Here is a 15000-nt window from a genome sequence, read left to right as displayed (position 1 = left end):
TTCACTCCTTCACATTTCATATTGAGATGAACGAATCCCTAAATTGCAGGTGGATTGAAGGATGACAAGGACATTCATGACAGGGACGTCATGTGGCTGAAACAATGCCATGGTGAGTGTTTACCTAATATTGTTTGCCTAATTTTCTAGTTATTGCATACATTTTGAATTCACTGGTGGTTTTAACTTGGGCTTTATCCTCTTCTAAGTTATTCCAGAAGAGGTGCATCTACAGATTTCTTGACAACTCCTCAGACATGGTCTTTAATCTGTTCCCATGACTGTGACACCTCCCATCCTGAAACTAAAATATTTGTCCATTTTATCTATTCCCCTTGATAACTGGTGTTATACCCTATGGTAATTGACAACTGACTGAACTCAGGGCATACAGAAGTAATTCCCAGGTGAAACCGCCCAGTTTAGAGTTTAATGCAAAGTAATTGTATGCAAGATCAAATAATATACTAGAAGATCAAATATATCTGGTTACTACAAAAGGTCTATGAAACTTAGAAAACAGTATAATAATTTATTATGATTGAAGATATGCCATTAAACAATAATATGTAAGAAAGGAAATAAGGAAGAAAAGCAAGCTGATTTACAGCTAAGCAAGTGAAATCCTTTTACAGCAATATAATGATTTGGCATTTAGATATATTTTAAATCTAGTTTTGTGAACTCTACAGTATATACAAATGGAACAATACTCAAGTTATACAGGTGTACTACCAGCCCTCAGGACCTGTCAGTCCCACTAGACCTTTCTCCATTCTAGACTTTCGTTTCATCATATACAAATTTGAACAATTAACAATCCAAAATGCAATTTACATATTTAGTCAATATTAATATAATTTAAGTACTTAGCTTTCATATAAGTTGCTATCTTGACATGCAATGATGCTATAATTACAATAATACTGAAATAGCATGAATCAACAAAAGAAAATGGAATTGGGGTTGGTATTTCAAGGCCCAACCATACAATTCCATAACACCTGAACATTGATCACATCACCACTTTCTCTAAAAAAATTTCAGTAATGGTAGGTCTAGTGCTTCTAATCATATTACATCTGTCAACACTGGAACAGAGAAGAGAAAGAGGTGATTTGTTGATGCAAAGGGGAGATTGTATGAAGGAGTGATTGTACCAACAGCACTGTATGGGCCAGAAACATGGAACATAAGAGAGGAAGAGAAGAGGAGTTTGAGACGAGGTGCCTGAGAAGTATGGTACGGGTTACTAAGTTGGATAGAGTGAGAAACGAGGAGGTGAGCAGAGTGGAGATGGAAAGGGAATTGGGAGATAGGGTTGATGAAAGAGTATTGGGATGGTTTGGACACATGGAGAGAATGAGTGATGATTAGTAAAAGAGGTGTGGAAGGAAGGAAGGCAGAAGTGGGTGGAAGGAGTGAACATGAGGCGGCAACCAAAGATGTGTACGGATGGGATAAAAGGAGCATAGAGAAAGAGGGGAATGTCTGTTGAGGAAGGACAGGAGAAGAGAGAAGATAGGGGTGAGTATAGAAAGGTTATGTATGTATGATGCTGGGATGCATGGAAGAAGGGTGTGGGTAGGGGATGGGAGGGGCGAGGGAGTATGTGTGAATGATATTTTGATGCATCCCAATGAAATTTCTCCCTGTCTTCTCTTTTTCTGCATGAAGGAATGGAGATGGGGGGGGGGGGGCAGCTGCCAATTAAATGAAGCGGCCTTTTAGTGGATGTGCTGTGTCTTGCTACATTGCCTCTGACCCAAGGCGGTGTGTGAGATGCAGGGATGACTCGTCACCCAGGAGGAGCCAAGATAAGAGGGAGCGAGGGAGGGGGTTGAATGGGAGTGGAGTACGTGGGGATGGAATGGGTGGGAGTGGATTTTATGCCTTTGTATTTGGCTACCTCCCTTGTCAGGGGGAAAGAGCTGTTGGTATATTTACGTATATCTAAAACATAGAATTTTGACCATAATCCATATGAAGTATGTCATGGCATACAAAACATCATACATGAATATTACATGACATACATACATATACCAAAGGCTTTTTTCCCCTTATAAGGAAGGAAGCCAACATTACATGACACACTATAGAATCATGGAAGTCCTTGACAGAGAAGACTTATTAAAGTGAGATAAAAGAAAAACAAGGGGACATGAAAAGAAACTCAAAAAGGATAGTTATAGAAGAAATCTGAAAAAAAAAAAAAAAGTGTGCCACACAGTGGTGGATGTCTGGAACAAATTGAATTCAACAATAGTGTGTGCAAACACCATACAAGAATTTAAGAACAAACTAGATGTTGCAAGATACAAAGACGGGTCACTATGAGCATAGCTCCCCTTCCCGTATAATACAATAATATAAGCTGCCCACCTTCAGACATTATCAACACGTGTTTTTCTCCAAAGGTGGGCTGACATTCAGGCTCTGGGCTGGGCCCAAGATGTTTTTCAGTCAGTTTCAGTGATATTTCTACTACCTTTTCTCATAAGGATATTTGATATGCAGTGGCTACTTTTTTCTTCCCAATATAAGCTAGTGACATAGAAACTGTCTCATACAAATACATCGCAGACAACAGTCCAAAATTTCTTTCCAGAGAGATCTATAGGAAGGCCTAAGGTTGTGTTTACACTGGTTGAGTTTGGGCCAATTCTCCTGAACTGTTATGAGTTTTTTTTAGTTGAAACTACTTCGGTTACAATCTATTGTTCTTCCAGTGTTCAGATGTCGAATTACCCATTGTGTCATATTATATTGAGACGCTGAATGGTGAATTGAAAGGAGGTCAACATTTATGAGTGTTAGACACATTGTTGAAGTGTTCTTTGGTAATTTAAGAAAGATTCAAGCAAAGTCTTCCTCTAGATATTCAAATTCACAGCATTTGGCGAGAATCGGCCCAGTCTCTCTCAATGTAAATGTGGCCTAAGGATTAATGCCAGTCGCTGTGAGGCCGTAGCTTTCCAGTCACTGAAACTTGAGGCAACAGTTATTATTGTTTGACCTATGGTCTTTATAGAGGGTGTTACCAAGTAAAATTTGTGAAAGCCATCATTTACCCACACAGTTTTGTCAGACTGCTTAAATTGAGGTTAGGGTGGGTAATTTCTTGTATATTTTGAACTGATTAAACCCTTGTTTAGGTGCAGCAAAGATAGCTTGATAGCATGATATTACACTTTTGTGGATGCACACCAACAAATAAACCAAGCTGAAGAAATATATTTGTATATATTACTTAATTTACTGTATAGTCTGTATGCTTCAAGGAGTCCATTCAACCTTAGCATATGTCTTTCTCTCTCTCTTACTTCTCATCTGTGTACTCTATGAAATTGTTTTTATTATATTCTGTATATAGTAAAGGAAACTAGTACAATGAGTGTAAAAGGGGCTTTGGGGAAGAGGGGAATGTCTGTGGAGGAAGGAAGGAAGGAAGGGAGAGGATGGAAGATAGGGGTAAATGGAGAAGGGTTGTATATGGATGAGGTTGTGATGCATGAGGTGGAATGGGGGTTGAGGTAGTATGTGTGAGAAAAATTTGACGCAGCCGGAAGGGATTTCTCCCCGTCTTCTCCTTTTCTGCATAAAGGGACGGAGAGGGTGGGTCGCTGATTTAATGAAGCGCCCTTATTGTGGGTGTGCTGTGTCTTGTGACTGCTTCTGACCCAGGGCAGTGGGTGAGATGCAGGTATGACCCATCATCCTGGAGGTGCCAAGATGAGAGAGAGGGTGGAGGGGAGTGGAGTGTATTAGAGATGGAATGGGTGGGAATTGGTTTTTATGCCTTTGTTTTTTTTTACATACATATACCAAGGCTTTTTCCCCCTTACAAGGGAGGTAGCCAAAAAGGAAAAGGCATAAAATCATTCCCACCCATTCCATCCCTGAATACACTCCACACCCCTCCACCCTCCCTCCTTGTAAGGGGAAAAAGACTTTGGTATATGTATGTACAATGAGTATCATATTTTAGGATCACAACAACGATTACAACATGGGATGAAAAGTGCTGCCATGTGTCAGAGAATTTATTTAGATAATTGTCTTAATCCTAAAAAGTGATACACATTGTATTATACAGCTTCCTTTACTATATACAGAATTAAAAAAAAAATATTCAGATAGAACATATTGTACTTACGTATACTAAGGACTTTTCCCCCCTTAACCAGGGAAAAAGCCAAAGTCAAAAAGCATAATTCAATTCCCACCCATTTCATTCCCATCCACCTCACCTCCCTCCTTCTCATCCTTGTTCCTTGTGGATGATAGGTCATCCCTGCATCTCGCCCATTGCCCTGGGTCAGAAGCAGCAAGATACAGCACATCCATAGGAAGGCCACTTTGTTTAATTGGTGACCCCCCTCTCTGTCCCCTCATGCAGAAACATTGAAGATGGGGAGAAGTCCTTTAGTGCTGCATCAAAATATCAATCACACATAACTACTCCATAACCCCCCCCCCTCCCCCACATAGAACATAGATGGGAAATAAGAGAGAGAGAGAGAGAGAGGCATGTATTAAGGTTGATTTTGTAGAATGGCTTGTAGTAAATCATGATGTATGCTACACATTAGAATGCATGTAGAATGTTTTTTGTAGTAAATATAGCTTCATGGACAACTGTTACTATAGAAGAGAGAACCAAAACAAGAAATGTTTTCTGTGACAAGTGAAGGTAAAAGAATGACCATATTTGTAGTCATAGATGAGTTAACATAAACAATATTTTCAGTCATAGTAGCAGAAGTGACTCAACCCTCCCTTGGTGTCGGATATGAACTTGGTCGAGGAGTGGAAATGAAAAAGAAGATCCTTTGTATGTATCGTCCACAACCAGACAAAAGTAAGATATTTTTACATCACTTGTTGTGTGTGAAAAGTTTTATAGGGAGATACAAGTACAAGATTGGAGTCAGGAAGTGGGTTTTGCTTCTGATTACCATTTAGGGTCAGGGTTAAGACACTGTACAAATGAAGAAAATTAATTGTATTTTTAGGGTTCACAGAGGTCCCTAAATGTTATGGTTTTGTGTGTGTGTTCCTAGTGTTGAACAGTAAACATGTGTATATTTATGTAATTATTAATTCAGAAGGATTATGTGCCTTTTAACTTGGCTACTTCCCATATAAGGGGGGGAAACCTTTGATAATATAGATTTTTTTTTTTCATTATTATTTATTTATTTATTTATTTATTATTATTATTATTTTTTTTTTATAGGAATAAGTAGGTGAAGACGGCAGTGTATAGTATGATGCTGGAGTTGTTTATTTACTAGTTGTTGAAAATACAGTTGTTACTCTGTTCCATTAGACATTTGTCTGTAATGTTGCCGCACACATTTCAGCCTCTTAAGTTGCTTTGATCATAACCACACGTTAGGTGTGTTGATGGGGTAAGGCGAACAGTAATGGACGATTCTTTTGCTACCTACATCTCGTAGGACCGTCTCAAGCAGATACTTGTATCTTTGTGTTCAATTTAGGAAAAATCTCACTGATCAGCTTTTTCCACCCATTACGAGGGTTAGCCTTTACAATAACCCACGATTGGGAATATTGCATCCTCACTGTGCAAAGGAATTGTTTTTAAGCTATCTTCACTTGGGGAAACCATACTGAACAATAATTTAGCAGCGTCACCTTGGCAGTATGTAAAGTATCGAAAGGTGTACATTTTAGGTTAAATATTTTGCGAAAGCGAGTGTATGTTGTGCGTTTGTGTATAACTCGGTAATTTCACACGGCACGATTTGCATTATATCATATCGTACATTTGCCCAGGAAGGTAAATATTATTTCTATTCGCAATTCATATATATATATATATATATATATATATATATATATATATATATATATATATATATATATATATATATATATATATTTTTTTTTTTATTTATCATTTTAGTTATTTTATCTGGAAATGTACAGCTTGGCCAAAATGGCGAAAGTACAGTGCATGCATTATATTTTAATGACTAATTTCCTAGTCCATAGGTCCCAGTTCCAGTGATTTTGGTACACCCTGTAAGTTTCGCTGGAAAAAGTGAGTCTTGGGCCTGATAAACCTATTTGAGGTTTTTGATAATTGTAGTTTAGCATTTCCCCCGTAACTTAACTTAACCTCCCAACCCATTCCTAATTTGGCAAATCATTGGTAAATCATCCTCATAGTGATGCATTCACTTAAATATTTCAAATGGGTTTTACTTTCCAAGGTATTTTTCTTTTCTACAGGGTAGCAAAACAAAGCGAGCGAGTGTTGTATGTCTTTTGTTTGTCTGCCTCTTAAGTCCCACCTTATTTACCGACCCCAAATTATGTAATATGTTGGTTTTGTTTAATTTGATTTCCGTGTGGGTTGGTTTTCTTTTAATGTTTTTGTTTATTTTTTTTATGTTGGTTTTTATATTGTTTTTATATTCAATTTTGATTATCTTCTTGCGTATAGTCTCTATACGGCGAATATTTGACTTATCATTTTCTGTAAGTCTACTTAGGAGATCTCTTATATTGGCCGACGTTTCGGAACTCTCTTGTTCCATCAACACAGAAAACTTGACACAACAATTCGCCCTGGAAGATGGAACAAGAGAGTTCCGAAACGTCGGCCAATATAAGAGATCTCCTAAGCAGACTTACAGAAAATGATAAGTCAAATATTCGTCGTATAGAGACTATACGCAAGAAGATAATCAAAAATGAATCTTCAATAGCTTTTAACCTCGTCTGCCTGCAAGAAAATATACATATACATATACATATACATGTACATATACATATATAGATTTCCGTCTCTTTCATACATATCGTTCAATTGGCATTAGCAGTGTCCACAATGAAAACCATTATTTAGCAAAGTCCCCCCATCGTGCAATTTTAGTACGTTTTCTATGATGGTAGAGGATACACAAAGAATGTCTAGGGAAAACTAAAATTTTATTCATCAAATTTCAACAATGAGATACTTTTGATATGAATACATTTGATCATGTAGGGTTACTGATTTAACCTCTTTATTCGTTAGAGTTGATTAGTTGTCGTCTTAGTTTGTTTTTATCTCATTTTATTTTTATTTTATTTTATATATCACTTTAGTATGTAATCAGTTATTGATATATCTATTTATTTGCTTATTAGTTTTTACTTGTTTATTTATTCATTTATTCATTAGTTTGTTTAATTATTAATTTATTTTGTTATTACAGACGTTGTAAAGATCAGCAAACTTAGAGTACACATGTAAAAATAATCTTCTCCACATATTAGATTACAAAGAATAGTAACTCCTGAATTGAGTTGTAAATATAAATCAACCCAACATAGCTTAACGAAACCTAACTTTGCTTAACCTAACCTAACCCACCCCAACCCAACCTAATCTAACCTAACCTAACCTAACCTAACCTAACCTAACCTAACCTAACCCAACCTAACCCAACCCAACATAACAAAACCAAGTCCAACCTAGTTAACCTAACACTAACTTAACCAAACCTTATCTTACTAACACTAACCTAACCTAATATAACATAACCTATCCACCTTGAGTGAACCGTGGAGATGTGTATTTTCTTATTTATTTATTGTCTACTCATTTATTCATTTTCAACTCATATAAAAAAAAAAAAAAAAAAAAAAAAAAAAAAAAAAAAAAAAAAAATATATATATAATAATAATAATAATAATAATAATAATAATAATAATAATAATAAATTAAAACTATAATAATTTTATTAAGGTATTTATTTATTAAGTTATATATCTATTTATTTACTATTTATTTGTTAGCATTTTCATATATTTATATATTCATTTATTTATTTATTTATCTATTTATTTATGTGTCTATTTGCTTATTTATTTGACTTTATTTATCTATTAATTTTTATTACTTATTATTATTACTTATATATTTATCTATTTATTGATTTATCTATTTATATATTTATTTACTCATTTGTCTTATTCATTAATTTGTTTGTTTGTATATTTATCTATTTATTGATTGACTAAAATACTTATTTATTTACCTATATATCTATTTATTAATTTCCTTTTTTATTTGCTATAGTAGAGTTCTGTCACCTTCTTAAGGTGAACAAATGGTTACATATCATTAGACCTACGAGCGTCAGAAAAATACTTGAATAGGAAAACAGAGGAATAATTAGAATAGACGGGAAAAACTGACAAAAACAACAAAAAGAACGGATGGTTTCCTCTCATTTTCACCCCAAATAGGAACATAAACTACGCTAAGCTGGTAACCCCTTAGTAATTCTTTTTGATGCCGTGGGTCGCTGTCGACTGTGCTAGTTAAGCTTTAGTATCCTGCACAGGTAGTGCAATGTAGTTCAGTTCGAAGCTTTAAGAATCATTTAGATAAACACCTAAGCAATATGCTGTAATGATTATAATTTATTTTATATTATTTGTTTTTGTTTTGTTATCATTTGTCTGTCTGATTTTCATTTATTATTAGTTATATGTCCATTTGTTATTATTTACTATTTACCTGTTTGTTTATTATTTAACTATACCTATGCATCTATTTATGTATTTTATTTGTTATTTACATTGTTATAGTTTTTATTTATTGTTTTATTATTATTGTGATTTTTTTTTCGCATCCGACCTAGATATGGGCCAAAAGGTCTCCTGTCGGCATGCTCCGCCTTTGTAATCCTTTGTAATCCTTTGTAATCAATCTTCTTACATACTTTATGCTTCCATATCTTGTACCCCTACAGCTGTTGCTATGCTCGCGTTCACTGACCTCGAATGAAGAGATTACTCGAATCGGTTATCTTTGGTCATCTTCCTGTGCAACATAATTAGGAGAACACGTCCATGATGACTAAACGTAAGATTAGCATTCACCTACCTGGGTGTACATGACGCTAGAGCTTTAGTCATGTAATACAATTTTTTTTTAAGTAGATTATGTAACACTGGCGTGTAATACTAAACGTGAAAGGAGATGAAAACAGAGCTTCAAAAGGCATCGTATAGGGTAGTGAGTGAGTGCATGTTTTATGAGGATATTTAGGGGTCTAGTAACGCATCCTTATATATCACAGACATTCAACGTTATTTTATGATTGAATTCTAATCTCCACTCTATATATATATATGTGTATATATATTTATATATATATGTATATATATATATATATATATATATGTATATATATGTGTGTGTATGTGTGTGTGTGTGTATGTGTGTGTGTGTGTGTGTGTGTGTGTGTGTGTGTGTGTGTGTGTGTGTGTGTGTGTGTGTGTGTGTGTGTGTGTGTGTGTGTGTGTGTGTGTGTGTGTGTGTGTGTGTGTACATATATGATAATAATAATAATAATAATAATAATAATAATAATAATAATAATAATAATAATAATAATAATAATAATAATAATAATAATAATAATAATAATAATAATAATGATAATGATAATGATTATAACTATAACAATAACAATAACAATAACAAATCTCTGGCCATCTTAGGAACCCGTATACCCCAACGACGAGTTCTGGAATTCCAAAGCCATGAGACCATAAGGCCTACACTTGGCAGTTCCATGACCATTACCACCTATCTCCAGTCCCACTAAATATATCTCTTAACTTTGACCTCAGAAGCTTCTTCCTCGGCAACCTTTCCAATGCAATGACCCCAACTGATGTTGGAATTTAATAGAAACCTCGTTAATATGACAACGGCTGAGGTGGTGATTAGCCGTCAAAGACAGACATGCAGCTAACAACCAATTACAACGGCTAATGAACAAAGATCAAAGTTATCAAGTGGTAGAAGAGGAGGAGGAGGAGGAGGACATGGAGGAGGAAGAGGAAGACCAGGAGGGAGAGGTGGAGGAGAAAATGGAGGAGGAGGAGGAGGAGGGGGAGGACGAGGAGGAGGAGGAGGAGGAGGGGAGGACGAGGAGGAGGAGGAGGAGAGGAAGACCTGGAAGGGGAGAGAGAGAAGAAAAAGAAGGAGGAGGAGGAAGAGGAAGACCAGGAGGGATAGGTGGAGGAGAAAATGGAGGAGGAGGAGGACGAGGAGGGGGAGGAGAAGAAGACCGGCAAAGGGAGAGAGAGAAGAAAAAGAAGGAGGAGGAGGAGAAGGGGGGTATGAAAGACGAGGAGGAAGAGGAAGACCAGGAGGGAAAGGTGGAGGAGAAAAAGGAGGAGAAAGAGGAGGAGGAGGAGGACGAGGAGGTGAGGGAGAGGAGAAGGAGACCGGGAAGGAGAGAGGGAGGAGAAAAAGGAGGAGGACGAGAAGGAGGAGGAGGAGGAGAAGGAGGAGGAGGAGGAGGAAGAGGAAGATGAGAAAGGTGGAAACGAAGAGTAGAAGGAGGAGGTGGAGAAATGAGGATGGCGAGGAGGAAGAGGAGGACGAGGAGGTGGAAGAGAAAGATGAGGAGGAGGAGGAGGAAGAGGAAAAGGGGTTGGAGAGCAGAAGACGGAGGATAAGGATGAGAAATAGGAAGAGAAAGAGAAATGGAGAAGGATGAAGAGAAGATAGGGGGAAGGGAGATAGGAGGAGAAGAAAGAGGAGAAGAAGAAGGAGGAGGAGGGGAAGGGGACAGGAAGAGGATTAGAAGGAGGAGGAGGAAAAGAAAGAGAAAAGGTGAAGCATGAAGAGAAAGGGAGAAGGAATATAGGAGAGGAAGAAAGAGGAGAAGAAGAAGGAAGAGGAGGAGGAGGAGGAGGAGGAGGAGGAGGAGGAGGAGGAGGAGGAGGAGGAGGAGGAAAGAGGACTAAAAGGAGGAAGATGAAAAAGAAAGAAAAAAAAAGGAGAAGGAAGAAGAGATAGTTAGAAGGGGGAGAGGAGGGGGAGGAATAGGAGAAGGAGGAGGAAGAGGAGGAGGAGATGACAGAGGTAAGGAGTAAATTGGACTCCGTAGCTCATTAGGAACCAATCCCGCCTCGCCTCTTTAATGCGGAGACCCGAGCTCGATCCCTGATTACCCCCGTTGCTTCCTCTCACCTCAGCCAACACAAAATTTCCAAAAGATGAAACTAACACAGTAGTTTAATCTCAAACGCCATTTTCCTTATATGATGATTAGGTTTAACATTGCAAACTTCCCCTTTCAGGAAGCTGAAACGGTGCCCCTTACAGAGGACTTTGTAGCGTGAAATTTGATTAGTCATACCCTTGGTCCAACTCGTTGGTGGTAGAGTTCGAACTGCTGTCACCTCGACCTCCGCCACAAGTAGCGACGCTTTAATCCGGTCGGCCAGTGAGCATCACTTTTTGTTAATTGGTGAAATATAATCAACACGGTGACGCAGAGGCTATGGGACTTTGGCCAGGTAACCTCGTTTCGGTAACCTTATTGAAGGTGTTTAATAGAATAAAAATGCGAAAAGAAGTGAGGAGCTGAGAGAGTGTTTGATTTATACATGATTTAGAGTATACAATTAAATGAAACACATATACACGTACGCGTACACGCACACACACACACACACACACACACACACACACACACACACACACACACACACACACACACACACACACACACACACACACACACACACACACACACACACACACACACACACACACACACACACACACACACACACACACACACACACACACACACACACACACACACACACACACACACACACACACACACACAAATCTGCCCTTGACCTAACCGCTAGGACCGTCATCGGGTCGGTCCACTGCACGGTTACTGAGATGACCGTGGCCTCAGTCCTGGGTCCAAAGGAATTAATATACGAAGAGGAAATCAGACCAGTTCTCACTGTTGTAGATAGTTTGTCCAGGAAAGAGAGAATGAGACGCGCACTCTTGCACTCGATTAGTTGTGGGTTCGAATCCCGCACTCCTCTCCGATTCCCAGCAGTGACCCAACAGTCTCTTAATCGCATAAGGCAAAGGTGACGCCTTTGTCAGCAGTTACTCAGCGCCTTCTGGCGTAGGCTCCCCATCTATGTTGATAGATCAGTTCAATAATCTGTTTCCCTTGAAATAGCAACATTTGGAATCTCAATTTTTTTTTTTTTTTTTTTTTTTTTTTTAGAAGTTTACAAGAAATTTCCGACCTAATTATGTGGAGAACTCTCCGTGGGCTGTTCTCGTTCTAAATAGCGGATAGTTCCTGACTTTACGAAATATTAAGCGCTTCCGTCCTTAGGGAGAGTATGGAACCAAAGTTAGGTCACAAAGATTTTTTTCTTTTCTTTTAAGAGAAAGAGGAGACGTCTCTCCAATTGAAAAAGATTCTGAGTGACTGTGGTCCGTAGGGGTGTCACCAAACCCGATGAATTATGGACTACAAAAAACATAATATCAATCCATATGGGACAGCCTAAAGAAAACCAGTCTTACCAAAATCACCCAATCATTTGAGTTTGAAGACAAAAAGTCATCAATCCAACGACACAAATTCATCAATCCAGACTCTGCCAATCTTGATGGATGGATGGATGGGGGGGATGACAGGTGGTGATAGTTAATATGGAGCTGCGTTGTGTAGGCCTTATGGTCTCTTGCAGCCTCCTTCATTCTTATGTTCTTCTTATGTTGTGTTCTTGTACAGTAAGCGTCAAAGGAATGGAATAAAACACGGGACCATAATACTTAATCGTTCATTGTCAACACCCTTATTTACGCTACAAGAACTTCAAAAATATATCAAATCTATTTCATTTACAAAACAGACTAGGAATATACTGGTTGGATCCCGCCGTAACAAATACGGCGTATTAAATATATGCAAAAAAGCGGTCGGTTGGAACCAATAATCATCTTCTTCTAGTTGAAGAACGAATGAACTTCAGAAAATCCGCGATCCAGAAGACTTCAGGAAGTTCTGGAAGTCTTTGTCTTTGTTCGTGACACAAGAGTTTCAGGCAAAGACTTCTGAAACATGATACTCGTAACGTGAAGTAAGACTTTTTGGTCAAGACAATTTTCTTTGTTGGACCATAACCACTACATATACATATACATATACATATATGCATATATGCATATACATATACATATACATATATGCATATATGCATATACATATACATATACATATACATATATGCATATACATATAGATATACATATACATATACATATACATATACACATACATATACATATACATATACAGTACATATGCATATGCATATGCATATACATATACATATACATATGCATATACATATACATGTGTTGCTACCGCACATGCATCTTTACGTCCTTAAATGTAAATATAACCATGCCGACTCTTATCGTCATCCACAAGGTGCTAATATGGGTGGGGTGGGTGAACAGGTTTCTATTGGCTTCTGATGGGGTTGTGTGCTTTCATTTGGTCACTCCCTTATAGGGGGAAAAAAGACCTTTGGTACATACATTTATACTTTTACCTGAGGAACATGATGAGATTTTATATGATAATATTTGTCATTTCATTTTATTTTCTGTTTTCTTTTTAATCTAGTTGTTTCCACATTACACCCTAGCACACACAAAATCAAGACGTGTACATGACATAAACACAGATATACTTATACATTTCATATACAGAACCCATTTTGTTTAGGGCAAGCGGCAACATATACAAAAAGTCTATCTGCTACGTAGAATTTTGACTTTTATTTCGATTTTTATAAGTTCTTCATTTGGTACCCGTCTCCCGCATGATACCAAACAAGGAATCTATAAAGGAGAATGGATGATAGAAAGAGAGTTTGGAAAGGTGGTTACAGTTCTCAAAGTCAAAAAGTTCATTTGAATGTCTTTTGTGTATAAATGAAACAGACATTCTTAAAGGGTACAAGAGTGTGGTAGGATGGTAACAATTCTCAAAATAAGAAGAATTATGTATTTTTTGTGTGTGAATAAAATTAATATTCTTATAAGATACAGGAGTGTTGAAAGGTGTTCTCAAAATAAAAAATTAGTTTCAAATGTTTTTTTATGTATGAATAGAATGGACATTCTTATAGAATACAGGAAGTTAAACATTATCCTCATTTAATAGTTAAATATTAAAAGACAGAAATTAAACTCATATAAGTAAATGAATGTTACAAAAAATATCTGACATATATCATCACTTGATACTGAAGTGTTGTGGCTGACTGATTGTCTGATGGATTGACAAATTGACTGGTTGATCGACAGATTAATTGGTGAATCGACTATTTGACTGGTTGATCGACTGATTGACTGACATAGAGCCCTTTACGAACTTCTTTAAAAAGGTACAAACACTATCATAACATTAAGTATTTACAATTCTTAGGTTCCTAGATTTCTTTTAGGTGTAGGAAAGGTGGGGCGGGATTGTTGACTGCATCTCAGTATCAGCGGGTCCAAGAAAAGTAAGGCTCACCTTATGGTAAGACCACCAGCAGGTAGACTAGAGTTATTACCATAAAATGAGTACGATTTTTTCTAAGACCCACTTAAACACAGTATAGTCTAATTGATTCTTTATCGTTTATTTATTTGTTTATTTATTTTATTTATCCGTTTGGTTGATTATTCATTTATAGAATTTTGTCGAGAAACGTATAGATTCTTTATGGCAACATACCCCGGCTGACGAACCCACAATATTACCATAAACTGAGTCTAATGTATTTCAGACGCCCTGGAACAAATTATAAATATTTCATCATTTTCATTTTGATGACCTGGAATGTTTAGAAGGAATCCCAGCCGAACTCTATTTCAATTACGATCTTCCCTAAACTGACAAATGTTGTCTCAAACGTAAAGAACATTTTAGAACAAAACTTAAAGGCTATTTATATATATGTATGTATATATATATATATATATATATATATATATATATATATATGTGTATATATATATACACACACACACACACACACACACACACACACACACATATATATATACATATATATGTATATATATATGTGTATATATATATATATATATATATGTATAC

General features: G+C 36.8%; 1 protein-coding gene across 5 annotated transcripts in view; it reads left to right on the top strand.

Moving 5' to 3' along the window:
• The window catches only part of LOC143023031 (5-hydroxymethyl-dUMP N-hydrolase-like), a 20650-nt gene that overhangs the window by 1054 nt on the left and 4596 nt on the right, over nucleotides 1-15000 (top strand). For 2 of the 5 annotated variants that reach the window (XM_076181482.1, XM_076181481.1), the window contains exons 2-3: nucleotides 50-112; nucleotides 4754-4864. In XM_076181482.1, coding sequence (XP_076037597.1) covers nucleotides 91-112; nucleotides 4754-4864 — 133 coding nt within the window. In that variant the 5' untranslated portion in view covers nucleotides 50-90. Of the gene's footprint in view, nucleotides 1-49; nucleotides 113-4753; nucleotides 4865-6017; nucleotides 6336-8781; nucleotides 8895-9535; nucleotides 9691-11131; nucleotides 11358-15000 lie in introns of those variants that run through there. The other 3 variants (XM_076181484.1, XM_076181483.1, XR_012966149.1) reach the window with 3 other exon arrangements.

Source organism: Oratosquilla oratoria, unplaced genomic scaffold (genome assembly GCF_046742065.1).
Source record: "Oratosquilla oratoria isolate Oo_2021 unplaced genomic scaffold, ASM4674206v1 SCAFFOLD280, whole genome shotgun sequence".
Taxonomy (NCBI): Eukaryota; Metazoa; Arthropoda; class Malacostraca; order Stomatopoda; family Squillidae; genus Oratosquilla; species Oratosquilla oratoria.
This window is presented reverse-complemented; position numbering and strand designations above follow the sequence as displayed.